This window comes from Poeciliopsis prolifica, unplaced genomic scaffold (genome assembly GCF_027474105.1).
Source record: "Poeciliopsis prolifica strain line A6 unplaced genomic scaffold, Auburn_PproV2 SCAFFOLD005, whole genome shotgun sequence".
In the NCBI taxonomy this organism is placed as follows: domain Eukaryota; kingdom Metazoa; phylum Chordata; class Actinopteri; order Cyprinodontiformes; family Poeciliidae; genus Poeciliopsis; species Poeciliopsis prolifica.
Window position 1 is genome coordinate 7,736,126 of NW_026562380.1, and position 18,049 is coordinate 7,754,174.

The 18,049-nt window shown below is 38.1% G+C and overlaps 1 protein-coding gene across 6 annotated transcripts in view; it reads left to right on the forward strand.

The window, feature by feature from the left end:
• The window catches only part of dst (dystonin), a 110,922-nt gene that overhangs the window by 31,488 nt on the left and 61,385 nt on the right, over positions 1-18,049 (forward strand). For 4 of the 6 annotated variants that reach the window (XM_055030108.1, XM_055030109.1, XM_055030112.1 and 1 more), the window contains 22 exons: positions 885-977; positions 8,475-8,641; positions 8,838-8,950; positions 10,058-10,164; positions 10,247-10,366; positions 10,865-10,960; positions 11,062-11,189; positions 12,927-13,020; positions 13,095-13,249; positions 13,990-14,470; positions 14,553-14,681; positions 14,757-14,834; positions 14,911-15,072; positions 15,316-15,420; positions 15,532-15,627; positions 15,720-15,845; positions 16,328-16,480; positions 16,579-16,733; positions 16,806-16,932; positions 17,045-17,228; positions 17,576-17,733; positions 17,831-18,009. In XM_055030108.1, the coding sequence (XP_054886083.1) occupies positions 885-977; positions 8,475-8,641; positions 8,838-8,950; positions 10,058-10,164; positions 10,247-10,366; positions 10,865-10,960; positions 11,062-11,189; positions 12,927-13,020; positions 13,095-13,249; positions 13,990-14,470; positions 14,553-14,681; positions 14,757-14,834; positions 14,911-15,072; positions 15,316-15,420; positions 15,532-15,627; positions 15,720-15,845; positions 16,328-16,480; positions 16,579-16,733; positions 16,806-16,932; positions 17,045-17,228; positions 17,576-17,733; positions 17,831-18,009 (3,206 nt within the window). Of the gene's footprint in view, positions 1-884; positions 978-3,813; positions 4,865-8,474; positions 8,642-8,837; positions 8,951-10,057; positions 10,165-10,246; positions 10,367-10,864; positions 10,961-11,061; positions 11,190-12,589; positions 12,821-12,926; positions 13,021-13,094; positions 13,250-13,989; positions 14,471-14,552; positions 14,682-14,756; positions 14,835-14,910; positions 15,073-15,315; positions 15,421-15,531; positions 15,628-15,719; positions 15,846-16,327; positions 16,481-16,578; positions 16,734-16,805; positions 16,933-17,044; positions 17,229-17,575; positions 17,734-17,830; positions 18,010-18,049 lie in introns of those variants that run through there. The other 2 variants (XM_055030110.1, XM_055030111.1) reach the window with 2 other exon arrangements.

The window sequence follows — 18,049 nt, forward strand, 5'->3', positions numbered from 1 at the left end:
ACAGAAGAAACATGTTGGTAAAATTTACAAATAACTTTAAATCTAAAATAAAATGCTAAAATAAACAGCTTAAGTTTGCAGATAAATCATATTTTGAGATTGTTAGCCATTTCCTCATTTCCATTTAGACACTGACAACAAAGAGATGCACATTACTTAGTAACAACTGATGCGTTTATTTGTTTAATTTATAATTCCCTGATACCTTAAATTAATTTTAGCTGCTCTAAACAGAAATTATGCCATTGAATTTGTACAAATTAAAATTCCCATCTGAGAGAGTTTAATGCTCTCTGGTTACATCCCCTCCCCCTCAGCTGTATGCAGGGTGTACAGATGAACACAGCCTCATTGAGCTGTAGCCAGATGTGACGTACAGCCACAAACAAAGGATTCATGGAAGACCACAGATGAGATATTGTATTACTTCAGCTAAATTAGAAACAAAATGTGTTTGTGCAGTGTTGTTATTGATAAAATATCTAGCTATTAAAACATTTAGATCTGCCTTTCCCAGTGTGGACTGATTACAGGTATTCTAGTTAAACAAGGCCATCAGGAACTAATGGTGGCTCTTCAAAAACCCAGACAGTGTAGTCTTTACTCTACTTAAATTTGAGAGACAGTTCAAAGACTCATCACTTTCTGATTCGGGTATGTGGTAATGTCCTAGCAAGTTTATATAATTCCCCTAGATAAAGCCATTATTGCACAGAGTTCACCTGAAATGTTACCGTTCAGAAGTTTTGGACGAGGGTGCCATCTGGTGGTGGTTGTTACACAGGAAAAGTTAACAAGAGAGTTGCGGTTATTTTGTGTGAGATTATTACAACTAATAAACATATAAGGATGTGTTGTACTGATTGTTGATCTTATATCTCTAGGTCAAACTTGTAAATATAAGAAACGATGACATCACTGATGGAAATCCAAAGCTGACCTTGGGATTGATCTGGACCATTATTTTGCACTTTCAGGTAAGTGATGCATCTCATTCTGTAGTAACACAGCTTCATTTCTTTCAATGACTCTTTGATCTCTTATTAATAAACTCATGGCCTTGTTAATTATAACCCCCTCACCCCCTAAAAAACACTTCGTTGGTGAACTATTGCACTTCTTGAAGTTCTTTTTACTGTTTCATCATATTTGCAGCCACTAATTTTTTTTCATTTGAATTTTATATAATAATCCTTAAAAAAGGCATATAATTGTAAGTGAAAGTTGGTAAAAGTACTTTGTAAAGGTGTCTTTTTCTGTAAACATCAGTTTGCAAGTCTTTATATTTTATATTGACAGGGCCTTTCTCTCTGATTAATATAGTTTGAGCTAAAACATTCTGCAATATTTTAACTCCAGTTGTGTGTTTAGGAAAAGTGACTATCTGCTAGAGGAATTAAGCATTTTGCAGCTTTTTTTCCCCTCTTTTTGCCCTGTCAGTACTTGAGGAGCAATTCTCCAGAGGCCAGATGATATGTATTTTGGAAAGTAAGGGAAAATGGGATGGGGTAAAAAATTCTTGCCATTCATTTCAGATTTATATTTACAGAGAATTTTTAAAATTAAAAGTCATTTTCTTTTAACTTTAGAACTGTACATAATTTTTGTTGATCAAAACACAAATGAGTGTTTTTTGAATATGTTGGAGTTTGTAATTGTAAAGAGATAAATAAAAAGATACATTTAGAAAGGGCTACTTTCAGAAGATCTCTAGTTCTAAATTACCTTTTTTAATGTTCTTTATGCAAAACATCTCTACATTCAAATAGACTAGGCAAATGATAGGTCATATTCATTGTATAATTTGTATTTTCTCAAATCTGCCTTTCATCTACAAGGAAAAAAAATATAGTTTTGAGCGTATCGATATATACAATCATTTGAGCCATTCTGTGTTATTTATAAGCACTCTAAGTATTCTGTGCACTCTAAACTCTAAATTGAGGAATGGTGCTGTATATTCTCAGTATTTTCCTAAAAAATGTTCCCCCTGGGAACACTTAATCACGCTAATGCTGTTACATAAATCATGTCACATGAACATCCAGGTGCCCAGTGAGGAAATTCTTCCTTTTATGTTTACTTCAATTTTCTCCCACTTGGAGACAGTTTGGTTTTTAAAACTTCATCATTTTGGATCAGGAATATAATTACTTTAAATCAATGTCATTTCTACTTTGAGTTTGTGTTCATGTTCTGATCTTAAGGATAGAATTAGTGCACGTCTGATTGCTCTGTAGCGCCTGAATGAATAGAGTGAAAGCAGCAGATTAAATTTTGCCTGGACTCAGACAAGCTGACAGGTAGCGTCCATGATGTTGCCAACACCTGCTGCTGTCCTTCTCATGCAACCCCCAGGGGATTTGACGCTGCGGCACTGGGCCTGTTTCTTCTTGCTCTGCAAGGACATCAGGGTACCTGATGGGTTCAAATGTTGAACTTCATTCTAGCTGCACACTTTTGTCTTTTATTAAAAAACTCGGTTGACAGAAAACTGACAGGTGTCAACAGAAGGAATTTTATAATAAATACTTTATTTTTAGGGTCTGACAGAGGAATCCAAGATTAACCTCTTCACCTGAGGACAAGTTTTTTTTCTTTTCGAAAATGGTGTTCATGCTTGTCTTCGTGCTTGAGGCTAATTTTTAAAACTTACATAAGTTTTATCTCAAATTTTCAACTTTCTACTTCATACGATGCTAGCTTTTTTTACTTGTAAAGTTTGTTTTTTAGTCTTGTCTGAGCAGGGATGTAGACAGTGCTGAAATAAAGCATCCAAAGGTGTACTCTAAGATTCTGCACTTCTGTGTGGCAATCATACTGTTTTGAGTCTGTGCTGCCATGGTACCACTGTAGCATTTCACTAATGTCAGGGGTTTTAAGCAATTGTGTGACGTCTTTGTTTATTTTGCCCTGATTGTGTCCCTGCTTCTCTCTGCAATATATTTGTTTTGTCATTATGTAGCTAGCACAAACATAAGTCGAGGAGCCACTGTTACATTTTGCTGTTATTAAAACTCTGTCACTGACGAAGAATGCTGCAACCGGAACAGCAAGTCTTGCTGCATGTCATTAACTTTTAATTTACTGGTATCTGGAGAGATAAGCTAATAATACAAAACAAATAGGATCCGATCTGCTTTTATGCTACATTGTTAGAAGAAGGACTGTTATTTGGACTGTACTTAGTGTCTGGTGTCTGTGACCTCTGGAGAAATTTCAATATTATGCTTCAAAGGGATATATAGTTATTTTTAGATTTACCTGCATGCTCATTAAACTTGTTGTCAGACAGTTCTAATAGCTCTAATGGTTTTATAAACTGAGTCACTTCCTGATCAGACTATGAGCGACTTTCAAAACTGTTAGTTGTAATGTTTGCTTTTTCTACTGGAACTCACCCCCAACCCCTCCTCTGGCACAGTTATTGTAGTTTGATCGATAAACAAAGTGAAATGACTATTTGTCCAGCTGGGATTTGCTTCAGCCTCTCAGACTCTTTTTGTACCATCCTGTTTTTCAATTATCCTTCCTGCTCTTCTGAGTCTCTGGTTCATGAGGCCACAATTTTTGTGCAAAAGCATAATATGTCGCTTTTGCTTCACAATATGTTGTCACTGCTTTAGAGAAATGTAGAAACAGCTGTTGTGTGTTGAATAATTTTCTTGAAAAAAAAAAAAGCAGACTAGCCAGATTTAAACTGGTTTGTCTGCAAGTCTCTTTCATTCTCGGCCAGCTGAGTGCCAGGAGCACGTGGGCCACGTCTGTGTGTGCATTTATGGTGTTTGTGCCGGATTAGCAAAGCTGGGAAAATGTTTCAAAGGTCAGCAAAGACTGCAGTGTAAGAGGAGAGAGCACGGAAGAGGCGCAGCGTGAGAAAAGGCTGACTGGTTCTCAGCCGGAAGTTTAAAGTTGAAGTCGACTCCTCTGAGTGCAGAGCTTCTTTTCTCGCTGCCGGACTGCAGCTGCTTTTGTATGTTCCTTTGCTCTAGTTATCTAATGGCTTTCCGTCAGTGGGATAATGCTTCAATGGACTGAGAGATAGCTCACTGGATGTTTAAATCCCTCTGCTGTTTGGGGTTCCCGCACTGTCAATGGAAAAGTATTCAAAGATCTGAGAGCCATGGGAAACATCTGTGGCTGTGTTCGGGGATCTAAAGAAGAATGCTATGTTGACCCCAAGAAAGCTCCATTAAGTCCTGGATCTAAAGAGTTCAGAGGTCGTCAATATTTTCAGAGGAAAAAGAGGAAATCAGAAGATTTAAAGCTGAATGGACCAAGTAGGAGTTCCCCGGGTGAATTCATTGGAAGCAGTATTGTCTGTAATAGTTCTGAGCTTCAAGATGACTCAGAAGACAACTCTAAGCGAAACCAAACAGAGATTAATAAACTCTCCCAGGTGGAGAACCAACTAACCAGGCAAAGTAGTCTTAGTAAAGGTGTAAATATTGGAGAGGTACCAGTTACTGTCCTCAGAGGCGATGGTAATCCAGTTCTTGACACAAGGGTGGCATGTCGGTTGGAGAGTTTGTCTACAGACATTGAAAATAATCACAACTGCAGGAATGCTATTGAAGGAAAGCTCCATGGTGTTAGTGCAAACTCCAAGAATGTCTCGGCCAAAGACGGTCTGCTTGTAAAGAAGCTCCTGCAGCGCCAGCTGAGACGGGCTGTTAGCTTCGGAGCGGTGGAGCATATGTTACGAACTCTGAAGGGCAATGACATACCTGGGAGCGAGGAAATGTTTGCAAAGATCATATGCGGCTCTCAAGCACACAGAAGGAGGAGACATAGAACATACACCTGCCCTGGTTACATCGAGCCTGCTCTAGCTCCTGCCAAGTCTGTTTCCACCCAACACAAGGTAAAAGGAGAGTGTGCTATAAATAGTTGCCATGGGGGCGAAGAAGCGGTGCACCTGAGTGCAATGATAGTGTCAGTTTATAATAAGGTGGCACTACTGCTACATAAAAAAATGTAGCTCCTTCATTGCCGAACATAATTTTAGATTTCTTGTAGATAGTCAAAATTGACACACATTGGCGGTTTGAACGTATGCTTTTTACTGTTGATTGGTTACTCATGGGTTTATTTCCTGTGGAATTGAGATCTCAATAAAAATGTACTTTCTTTTAGCTACTCCTCAACTTTATCTGGACATATTTGGGATATTAGTCATTCTGGAACAGTATTCCATGACTTTACCATAGATTCACATCCTGCATGCGCTTTGGCTCCATGTACAGTATGAGCTCCTCAGGGTGCTGAAGTTATCTTGTGTCCTTAGATGAAACTGCCCATAACACACTAGGTTTTCACCTCTGCTTCAATGTCGGAATGGTGTTTTTCAGATCACACTCACCCGTTTTTTGTTTTTTTTTCTTCCAAACACAGCAAGATAAGTTGATGACTTGGCATTATCTAATCTCGGCATTTTATTCCAATCTTTCTCTAAATACTTTAGTCATATTCACTGACAGATTTAAGTTAAGCTTGTTTAAATCTTAACTTAAGATTAAACAAATATTACATGTAAACATGTAAAATTTGACAATGTTGTCGAATTTGATAATGATGTGATAAGTCCACAGATTTGGTTGTCTTTCTGCTTTTGCATCAATGCAAACATACATAACATGATGCTTCTTATGAACTTTACCTTGTCACGATTTTTCCTTCTTTACCATTCGCATGCTGCATTGAACCATAAGTGCTATCAACCATAGTTTATACTAGTAACTATAGAAAAGTTACTTGTATTTCAATGCTGGACACTTAAAACAAGCCCTTCTTATATTATTAATAGTGTGTACAGTAATGTCTATACATTATAGTTTGATGTGTTGTCAAAGATGAGGTTAATTTGTGTGTATTATAATGTTTGTTTAATAATTTGTCTCTCAAATTTCAAGTGAAGCTACCATAAAACTTAGATGGTTTCTTTTGCACAAATTAAGAAATGTACTAAATCTTCAGTGGATGATATAGTTATTTCTCTCATTTTAAATGTCCCTACATAAAACATAAACTTAGCTGTTATTTGCTCATAGTATATTTTGTATCTGCTTTGTGTTGCTGTTTTGTTGCATCCTGCTCATTATTATTATCTTTTTCATTATTGATTTGCTGGTGTTTTTGTCTTTTATGTAGTGTTTCCACATTTTGGCTTCTCATAATATTTAAAAAATTTCCAAAATTTGAGCAAGTACTATAGACATTGTTTAGATGTAATCGGAGTTAACTCTCAGTGCAACCTGTGAAGTGGTACTGTTTGCTTTGTGGCATGTTCAGTGTTCAGTGTATATCTCATAAAGATTTATGAGTTGTTCATTTTATCAGTCCTTGAAAGTGGAATGTCATACTTTGCCAAGGAGAGGAATGTTGATTTAAGATGGTTCTTCTGAAAGTTTTATTTGACAAAGCTGAACAGAAATAAGATCAAAACCTAAATACATGGAGATGTTGAAATGGTTATTGCAAAATGCAGGGCACAGTAAAGACACTGTCAATGGATAGGTTATCAAATATATAACCACCATGGAAAACATCTAGAGCTGTGTTTTTGGACATAAAGGAGAATGCCGCTTGTCCTTTAGAAACAAGCCTGTCCTTTAGAAAGAAAGAAAAGCAACAAAGAAAACACCACTAAGGCCTGGATTTAAAGAGCTCAGAGGTTGTTTGTATTTTCTGAAGAAGAAGAGGAAGTCAGAAGATTTAAGATTTAATGGACTAAGACAATCTGTTCAGCTCAGTTGAACAAGTAGCTTATTTTTACAGCACCAAATCACAATTATTGTCATCTCAAGGCTCTTTACAAGACAAACAAATCCAATGTACACACAGAAATACAGAAGCAATTTATGCTTGATTACTTGAAATAATTGAGTTTGTAGCATTTCTGCCTCCCCCTACATGAGCATTATGATAACAGTGGACAGTTAATTGCATCGAGTTGTTAAACTTCCAGCAATTTTTCATACTGATCATGTGGCAATAGTGGAAAGGAAAACTACATTTGAAAGGAATAAACCTCCATAGGAATTCAGCTTTGTGTAAATGGTCATCTCCCGTAACAGACTGGAGGTTTTAGAAGACAGGGAGAATACACAAAAATATGGAAGCATTGATCCTGAAGCTCTTTCTAAGTGAAGGAGAACATAAGCAGGGTTAATGGCAGAAGCACCTGCTTTACTGGCTTTATCTAGCAGAGAAACACACCTATTAGATAAGATTTTTGCCAATGGCATTCGGTCAAATCTCTGGAATGAAAAGCAAAGTACATTTGACTAGGAGAGAAATGTTTAGCAGAGACAATCAGCTGATCTATTTCTGCAATTAAGTTATGGTTCTCTCTCCCAGGAAGTTGTGACAACTGAATGCAGACACCAGGCCATATGTATGAGAAGGAAAAACTAAAAAAAACTACATGTCAAATTGCAGCAGTAATTGCAGATAATGCATGATTAAAAAGTAATTAGAGAAACTAGAAGAAAGTGTTGGTCAGTATTTCCTTCAGAGGCTTAAACCTATGGCATCATAACTAGAGATGACTTAGGATAACCTCAACCTCTCTAACAATAAATCTTGTCAAAACAAAGAATTTATGCCTTGTCATAAAAGTAGACATTGGGTGTGTTGCTAGTTTCCAATGACTAGGTGACCGATAGCTTGAAATCTGAGACTGAAAATGTATACTTTTAATATCCTGATTTTGCCAATAAAACAGGCTGACTCAATAACTTGAGATATTACTATCTGTCACAAATTCACATATACAATACAGATGTCAAGCTTGAAGCATTAAACTCTGATATTCAGTACCCATAATATTAGCTTATACTTAGAATACTTCACCATATCTAGTAAATTTAGTCACATGCTGACGTCAACTGAATAACACATACTTAATTTTAATGAGAGAGATTGTGAGATTTTAACAATGTGAGATGTTGTGGCTCAAGATTTTGCCAAGATGTATAAAACATTTTTGGATGGACTTGAATGAAGCTGTGCCATTAAAGGCAATGGAAGAGAAGAAATCTGGAGTTGTAAACAAGTATTTGTACTTTCACCAAATTCTTTATTAGGTACACCTTGCTAGTATGGCCTGAAAATTTGAATAAGTGTGCCCTTTCATGCATACCTTATATTTCCAAGGGCAAAAAAGTAAAACGTATTGTGGATTTGCAACAAATGTTTTTTGTATATCCATAACTGGGTGGTGCCAACCTAATGACTCTGTAGCATATCTGTGATGCTGGAACACTGGAATAATATTATAGTTTTAATGCGAACAATCCTGCTCCAGGCTATAGCACTGCTGGGACAATGAAGCCGTTTTAGTTACAGTTTTTAAAAAAAAAATTATTATGGAATAACAAAATCATTGTTTTAAGTGAACTCTGTGACAATTCTTTGACCTATAAACATGTCGGTGCATTGTGAAACACCTTTCTCCCTCTGCTCTGTGGTAGATCTCAGACATCCATGTCACAGGGGAGTCCGAGGACATGACAGCCAAGGAGAGACTACTGCTCTGGTCTAAACAAATAACAGATGGCTATGTAGGCGTACGATGTGACAACTTCACCACTTCCTGGAGGGATGGGAGGCTGTTTAATGCCATCATTCACAAATACAGGTACAGTTTCACAGAATGGTAATCTGTTTGATGAGACTACTCTTCATTTCAAATGGGCTTAACCTTTATTCTTCTATGCTCCATATGTTTGTTTAACAATTATTACCTATGTGGGTTTTCCAACTTACATCTCAACATACTTTAAATAAGTCACACGTTTTCCTTTTCTTTTTTTTTTTTTCCCCTCTTACTTCAGACCAGATCTAGTTGACATGAGCCGGGTGTCGACACAAACCAACCGCTCCAATCTGGAGCAGGCGTTTACCGTAGCTGAACAGTTGGGGGTGGCCAAACTGCTCGACCCTGAGGGTAAGACCTGTACAGTGTCCCCTGTGCATGGGATAATAGTGAAGACCTGTGCACCTTTGAGTAAGAAATTATCTCAGAACTGGGATAAGCTCATTTTCATCGAACCTTTAGGGTGCAGTTGGTAACTATCATAAAATGTGTTTTTTACCTGCATGTTATGAAAAAAATCAAGCTTCACAGGCTCCTTCCAGTGATCCTAAACTGATCAGCAGTAATGCAGTGCTCCCAGTCAGAAACAACCAAACAGATCCAAGAGGAATGTCTTAGCATTTTCGATCATGCTTATTGAAGCGCTACTCACATTCTTTCCCCACAGAGTTCCAACCGTTGTTCAAGCTCAAAATTGACGTTTTGTTGCAGCTGGAGATACAATCAGAGATGCAACCAGAATACAACCGAGAAACATGAAAGCTATTCATCTGCCATCATTGGTGGCCATGCTTTCTAGCCTGCATTTTCTTGGCAGGGTCTGTTGTGGACAAAGGCCTGTAGTGCATCAGAAAGCAAAGAGGAGGAACCTTGCAGAGAAAGTTGCAGAGGAAGTTACTTACTGCAGCTTTAAGTGTACAAACTATGTTTAACCCTCCTGTAGTCGTAGCGCTAGGTTAAGGGAGAGTGCAGCTGATGTCATGGTCGGACAGTGGGGAAGTGATGGGGTGTCCTGTCAGCTCTTCAGTTTTTAAAACCACACACACACAAAAACTCCTAAAAGTGCATTCAGGGTTTTTATTACACTGCTGTGACTGCACACAGGGTAAAAAAAAAAAAAAAACACATTCAGGTGTTTAAAGAATGATTTAAGATGATTTGGGCTTGTTTTGCAACTACAGCTCTTTGCAAACATTGGGAAGACCATGGGCTAATCTCTATTCAAAAGTATTTATCAACTTTGCTTTATTCCAGTAAAGTTCATGTTTACTGGAGTATTTTAAAGTCACATCGAAAGTCAGATGTTCAAAAGCTGAAGTTGGTCAAAACAACTAATCTGAAAAAAGAAAAGAAAAAAAAGAATGGTGTTAGTAATTCTGTCTGCATCCTAACCTGAAAGGCGGTGCTGATATTCCAATAGAACTGTCCACAACTGTTGGTTTCAACTTTGCTCATCAGATGTTGATGTTCAGTCACCGGATGAGAAGTCTGTGATTACATACGTCTCAACTCTGTATGATGCCTTCCCCAAAGTACCAGACGGTGTCGATGGAATAAGTCCTAATGTAAGTTCCTGGCACTGACACACCTGAAGGAAAGAACTGTTGACAGCTGCTTGATGGATGATGACTCTCTGTCTTTCAACAGGATGTTGATATCAAATGGGTGGAGTACCAGAACATGATCAAATACCTCAACCAGTGGATAAAACATAATGTGGCCGTTATGTCAGATAGATCTTTCCCCAACAATCCTGTGGAACTCAAGGTTTGGTTCTCGATATATTATAAATTTTAGGCACCACTAAGAGACCAACTGCAATGTTGGTAGCACATACCTTGCAACAAGTAGAAGGAGTAGTAGCAGTCATAGCAGTAGAAGTAAAAGTAGTAGTAGTAGTAAACCTGACTGTAAGGTTTTGAAAGGATGGTTAGATTTGTGTCTTTTACTGTACAGAAAACTGGTTAAACGGAAGTACATAGCATACAACAAGATATCTGACCAGTCAAGGTTAATTGCCTGCTTCAAACAGCATAATGTGATCCCTGTCTGCCGCTGTAGGTACAGTTGATGGATTTTGGAAAGAAGCATCCATTAGCTGTAGGATATTGATATCTTGCAACAGTGAGAGTAATTCCTTGGAGATATATGGACCTGGTTATTAGGGTAGTTGAAAAGAGGGGTGGCTATTTTCAAAAATGCTATAAGAGGGTAGTATTCCTCAATTAAACAGAGTGATTTTTACTTTCTGACTTCTTTTCTTAGGCACTTTATACGCAATATCTGCAGTTCAAAGAACATGAAATACCACTAAAAGAAAATGAGAAAACAAAAATTCAGAATCTCTACAAAATGCTAGAGGTATGGAAAACAGAAAACAACTTTATTTTCTCTTTAACTTTCATTGCCATTCATTGTGTGTCACACCAATAACAAGCTTGGTTTTGCTATGGGTTTCACAGATGTGGATCGAGTTTGGGCGTATTCAGTTACCCCCGAGCCATCATCCAAATGATGTGGAGAAGGAGTGGGGTAAATTAATTGTTGCTATGCTGGAGAGAGAAAAGACCCTGCGGCCAGAACTGGAAAGGTATGAGCAGAGAGTGAGAGCTTCAACACTTGTTTTTTCAATCTGACCCATCAAGAGTTATTAAAAGTTTGGTCTTAAAAATGTGAATTACCCAAAAGACAAACACACCTGTTTCCAAATTGTACCTGGTTATATACCTGTTTACAAATTGTCAAATTATGACAATATGACTACATTATGAGGCATTGAACTCATAAAATGTTTTTCTAATGTGCTGCTTTGTGATTTGAAGCACACTACACTCGTCAGCGTATTGCTCTGTAAGGTTTTCACGGGCAGAGTGCACCCATATCATATTTCAAGCCTCTTAATGTCTTTACTGAAATTAGATACTGAGGGCACTGCTGGACTCCTGTGTTTAATTAGCAGAAATCCCCTTATTCCAATATTTTTGCACTGTCAGTAAGTCACAAGACTTAATGCACAAATGCACATCAGTGAGCACAATTCATAGATGTTAATGTTCAACATGTAATGGAGTGATCTGCAAAATGTCTTGCAAATCATACATAACACATTTTATACTCATTGAATATACGATTAAGACAATTTTTTTTAATTCTTTTCATTTCATAACATAATGCTGGGAATGAAATAAAATGTAGAATATGAAGTCAGAATGATGATAGTGAAGTTAAAAAATTGTTCTAATAACAAACGTAAAAAACATTTTTGATGTTTTTACAAGAATGTGAAATATCTGCCCACAAATGTAGTGCCTTGCAAAGTATTCATACCACTTGATTTTCAGCTTGTCAGTCTCAAGTGGTTTCATGACCTGCAACTATGCTGTGTTGCAAGTTCTCACTTTTGAGACAACAATGATAGCATGAAATGTCAACCCTTAGTTTAACTTTATTCTCACAATCTTATCTATACTGTTTAGATTTTTTTGAAAGACTGCTTTTATTCAAGACACGTTTTAGCTCATTGTCAAAGATTAAAAGAGAAAAAATTCAGTCACCTTGTGCAGCTATTCCTTCATTTTTTTTGTCATGCCAAATTATATGGAGAGAAATGGCTGTGTCAACAAGTTATCCAAACACAACAGTTTTAAAATAGTTGTTAGCTAACTCAAGTACATGCCAGTTGCATTTTTTTTTCTTTTTTTGCATTAATATTATTTTTATGGAGATGGTGTTTTGTGTTCAGTTCACAGTAGTTCAAACATCTTTAAAAAATGAAGTGTCTGATCTGGGTGTGGCTCTTTTGGCTGTGGTGCTTACAGTCCTGCTACCTGTGAAGTTGCTCTGTCCCAACATGCTGTTTAATTTTCATCCCCTAAGGAGTGGGATTGTATTTCAGGGTGGCTTGTTTTACACACCCCTTGCCTGGATGGAACGCTATAAATACTAGATAGTTGGAGATGGTTCTGTCAGTTCTTTCTAATAGTGCTTGTAGTCAGGCTATCAAGGTTTCAGACTTCAATTCTGACTGTGTCGGTTCGTGGTACACTGGTGAAAGTAATGCCTGCTTAAAATGTGAAGTAAAATGGCATTTTTGAGCAGGACCTCTACTGTTAGCAACAGTAGCTTTAATACTAGCTTTGGCTCTTGTGACAGCATCCTCACTGAGCCGTTGCAGATTAACAGCTCGGTCTTTCTCAATAACAACCTCGCTTATGGATCCAGGTGAAAATACTTTCTTCTTTCTTGACTTTTACAAAACATGTTGTTTTTAAGTGTGCTTTTTTTTTTCAATGGCAGTCTATATCTTTAATATTCCTATGTTTTTCAGGCTTGAGATGTTGCAGCAGATTGCCAACAGAGTCCAGCGAGACTGTGTTAATGGAGAAGACAAACTGGGACTGGCGAGATCAGCTCTGCAGTCTGTAAGTGTTTTGTGAAAGCAAAAGGTGATAGAAAAAATTATTCATGGTGTTGATAATATCTTTCCCGTTTTAAGGATACAAAACGTCTCGAGTCAGGGATTCAGTTCATGAATGAGGCTGAGATTGCAGGCTATTTGCTGGAGTGTGAGAATATCCTCCGACAACAAGTGGTGGACATCCAGATTCTCCTGGATGGAAAATTCCCATTTGCAGATCAGCTTGTTCAGAGGTATGAAAGGAATCCTAATTCCCCACTCAGATACTCTATTTAGGGATATAATAATTTTAAAATCTTGTACACTGCAAAAACACAAAATCTGACTAGGTATTTTTGGTCTAGTTTCTAGTGCAAATATCTTAGTGCACTTGAAATAAGAAAACACAAGCGTACAAGTTAGCTTTCAACAAGAAAGATGAATTTTAAGACAATAATTCCATAATACTGATAAAAAAGTAATAGTTCCACTGTCCGTTTATTTCACTTAAATATGTGAGAAATGTTTTGTTCCACTGGCAAATTACTTAATGTATAACTTTCACTTTTTCAACAATATTAAGGAATCACTGACTTAAGGCAAACTCCTATATTTTAGAAAAAGTTACTTGTAAGTAGGTTTGTTTGATTTGAACTGTACTAAGATAGTTTCACTGGAAATTAGAAAAAAAAAAACAACTCAATATTTTTGTTTTTTGCATTGTAAGATTATTGTGTTCAAATTTATAAAGTTTGACATCATTAAAGGTTTTTTAAAGTTGTTTTGAAAATTAAATTGAAATATTACACTGTAGTAAAGGCAGTACTCTGTTTTTCTGCAGAAAAGGCATTAGTCTTACAAGGGAAAAGTATAATTACTTTAATTAATAATATGAACATTTATTTAACATATATTTTAATTGAAAAACAATAACAAAAGCAGTCAGAATTTCTATCAATAAAAATTGATAACTGTTTTCCTCTGATATTTTTAGGGTCTCCAGACTCCGAGATGATCTCTTGGCCCTCAGAGCCGAGTGTTCCACTGTGTACAGCAAAGGTCGCACCCTAACAACAGAGCAAACCAAGCGCATGATCTCCGGCATCACGCAGAGCCTGAACTCTGGCTTTCCACAGAGCATTAACTCCAGCTTTACATCAGATATTACTTCTTCTCTCACATCAGGGGGTTTGGGTACCCCCGGATCCACGTTCACCTCTGGCCTTACCCCGAGCTTCAACTCGTCACTGACCTCACCTTTGACCCCTTCCTTGACACCAAATCTGCCACCAGCTTCCGTCCCAAGCTACATGGGAAGCGGGGGCAGCATGGAGCCTGGTAACCTCATGCATCTGAAGCACATGCAGATCAGAAAGCCGCTGATGAAGTCGTCGCTGGCAGACCCCAGCATGACGGAGGAGGAGGTCAACCTGAAATATGTGCAGGACCTCCTGAACTGGGTGGAAGAGATGCATGTGAGCAGTTTATGTCCTTTTTATTTATGTAGGCTTTAAATATAATTTTTTGACTCACTGCTTCTTTTCGTTTTCTGTTTAGATGCAATTGGAACGCTCAGAGTGGGGAACCGATTTGCCCAGTGTGGAAATGCATTTGGACAACCACAAGAGTGTGCACAGAGCCATTGAAGAATTTCAAATGAGTCTCAAAGATGCACGACTGAGTGAAGTGAGTTAGTTTTTAAACTTTCTCATAGATAAAAAGCATGAAACTTATTTATTTACAAAATTGTTTTCCTCCTAGATTCAGATGAACATGCCACTAAAGCTGACATATTCAGACAAACTGAACAAACTCGAAAAGCAGTACGAACAGCTGTTGGTGAGTATGACCCTAGAGCTCAGCTGAATTATTTTCCCATTTTAAAGTTGTAGTCTGACTGTTTGAAATATTTCAGAGCTCTTCGAGGGATCGGCAGAGCCACCTGGAGAGCCTTCATGACTTTGTGTCACAGGCGACTCAAGAGCTCATCTGGCTGAATGAGAAAGAGGAAGAGGAGGTCGCCTTCGACTGGAGTGATCGCAACAGCAACATCTCGCAGAAAAGAGACTATCATGCTGTAAGCCATTTCTGTCTTGACCTGTTGGTATCTTTCGTGCACCCAGGAAAAAAAACAAAACAAATCAGTTTACAGCATTCATTCAGAATAGATAATTTCAGGGAATGGGTTTAAATGGTACCTTGAATGATTGCCTCTACTCTCCACACTGAGGCAGGATGTGAGATTATGTGAGACGATGGAGTAGTTGATCCTTCACCACGCCTTAGCACCAGGGGCATTTACCTTAACGTCTTTACACAGGACCTGATGAGGGAGCTGGATGAAAAAGAGGACACCATTAAGTCTGTGCAAGACAAGGCAGAGCGCCTCATGCTGAAGAATCACCCAGCCAGACTAACCATTGAAGTGAGGGCAATGTACTATTTTCTGTATTTGGGCCTGGAATTGTGCAGACAACTGCAAGTTGTTTCCAACATGCAGTTTTCCAGTATGTCTGATAATTTTGCTTCCTCACAGGCATATAAAGCTGCAATGCAGACACAGTGGAGTTGGATTTTGCAGCTCTGCTCCTGCGTCGAACAGCATCTTAAAGGAAATGCGGTATATTTTGAGGTGCGTTGCTCCCAAAGACTGTTCTATTAAATGCATTTATTTGTTTATTTTCACATCTAACATTTATGCTCCCTTTCATTTCCCCTATGCAGTTTTTCAGTGATGCCAAAGTGTCCATGGACTACCTTAAGAACCTAAAAGATTCAATTCAGAGAAAATACAGCTGTGATCGATCAAGCAGCCTACACCGGCTGGAGGATCTTATTCAGGAGTCCATGGTAACACTGATGCAGTGATATGAACTGTATGCATTTGTGTGTAAAGATGAAAAAGTACAATAGGTTTCCCACATTTTGTCCACATTTTGTCTGGTCACTTTTTTAAGGGTAGTACACAAAGTTAGTTTGTTCTTCACAAACTCATTTATGGGAAACAGAGCACCTTTTTCCACATGTTTTCAGTGTCTTTCCAATAACCTGCTGCAAATTTTTAGTAGTACTTATTCAATTATTTCAACAATGGCTTTATTCTTGCCACTTTTGCAGAAAGGCAAAAGTGCTCCTTGAGATCTTTTGAATATTTCGACAATTTGTAACTCTTTCCACCATTTTACAATGATGTGCTACTTTATGTAAAAAAATGTCATGTTACAGTCACAAGTTTTCAGTCATAACATTGCAAAGTACAAACATGTTTTTTTTTTTATTTTTTAAACTTTTTATGTCATGGTACAAACTATATTGTTTGTATGTATTCTCAGGATGAGAAAGAGCAGCTTCTTCAATACCGTAGCACTGTCGCCGGTTTAGTGGGCAGGGCCAAAAACATTGTGCAACTCCGGCCGAGAAACCCTGAAATTCCCCTGAGGTCCTCCATTCCTGTCAGAGCAATATGTGATTATCGGCAGATAGAGGTATTGTTGTCTTAAAAACATGACAACACAGTTAGTCCCATTTCATGTAGAAGCTTGTGTAACAGATCTCCGCTGTATCTGTTTGATAACTCTTTCAGATTACCATTGATAAAGATGATGAGTGTGTTTTGGTGAGCAACTCTCACCGAGCCAAGTGGAAAGTCATCAACCCAGCAGGGAATGAGGCCATGGTTCCCTCTGTTTGCTTCACTGTGCCTCCAACCAACAAAGAGGCCGTTGACTTGGCAGCAAAGTGAGCCACTCGGAAACTAGGATCCATTTTCCTGAAGCATTCATTGTCTAAATCGCTTCTCTTCTATTGCAGAACTGAACAGTTATACCAAAATGTCCTGACGCTGTGGCACCACTCCCATGTCAACATGAAGAGTGTTGTGTCCTGGCATTACCTAATGGCTGACATACGGGCCATCCGCAACTGGAACGTAGCCTCGGTATTTATAGATATTTGTTCCCCCACTCCCTGTTAATAATTACTACTAATTAGCTTTAGTTTATGATCTTATTCAGAGATTTGCAATGCTTTCATTTTTGAAACAACTTCAGATAAAGACGATGTTGCCTGGCGAGCATCAGCAGGTCCTGAGCAACCTCCAGTCCCACTTCGATGAGTTCCTGGAGGACAGCAAGGAGTCAGAGGTGTTTACAGTGGCAGACTGTGCACAGCTGGAGAGAGACGTGGCAGCCTGTAAGGAGTACTACCAGGAACTGCTCAGATCCGCAGAGAGAGGCAAGCCTTCAATTTTCCTTCTAATAACAGCCCAGCCTCCAGCAGAGGCACTTTGGTCCTTATGGCCCTTAAGCTATAAATTAAGACTGTGATTGTACACAATTACATAATTTATACTTTTTTTAACATTGAAATGTGTCTATTAGTTTATTTCTAAACTAATAAAAGTCAGGGTTGCATTTCATGAGCCATAACGTGACGTACACTGTGATAATGCCACCACCTAGTGGTGTATAACCCACACAATTTATTTTGTTTTTTACATGGTTTCGGTCAAACACTACTGATTACAAAAAAGTCCTTTCTTAATTGATGATATCTTTATTGTCAATATTTTTTATCCACAGAAGAACACGAGGAGTCGGTGTACAATCATTACATCTCAGAAATCCGCAACATCCGTATGCACCTGGAATCCCACGAGGAACACCTAATCAGGCAAATCCGATCACCACTGGAGAGAGATGACCTGGAGCAGAGTCTGCAGTGCATCACTGAACACGAGGTAATCAAATTAGTATTTTTTTTTCTTTTATCCTTCTTACATAAATAGGTACTTATGTGATGTAACTATTCATAACATTCTACATTCTGGTTTGCAGAGGAAGATGTCTGAGCTGGAGAGGCTGAAAGGCGATCTGGATGTCATGAGGGAGAAGTGCGAGCAGTTCTTCAGACAGGCTGCAGGCTCTCCGTCTGTGTCCATGCTTTCCTCTGAACTTTCTGTCCTTGTTCAGAGCATGAGCCAAGTGTACTCCATGTCCTCTATTTATATGGAAAAGTAAGCACTTGTATTATTGCATGTCAGGGAGATATTTTTT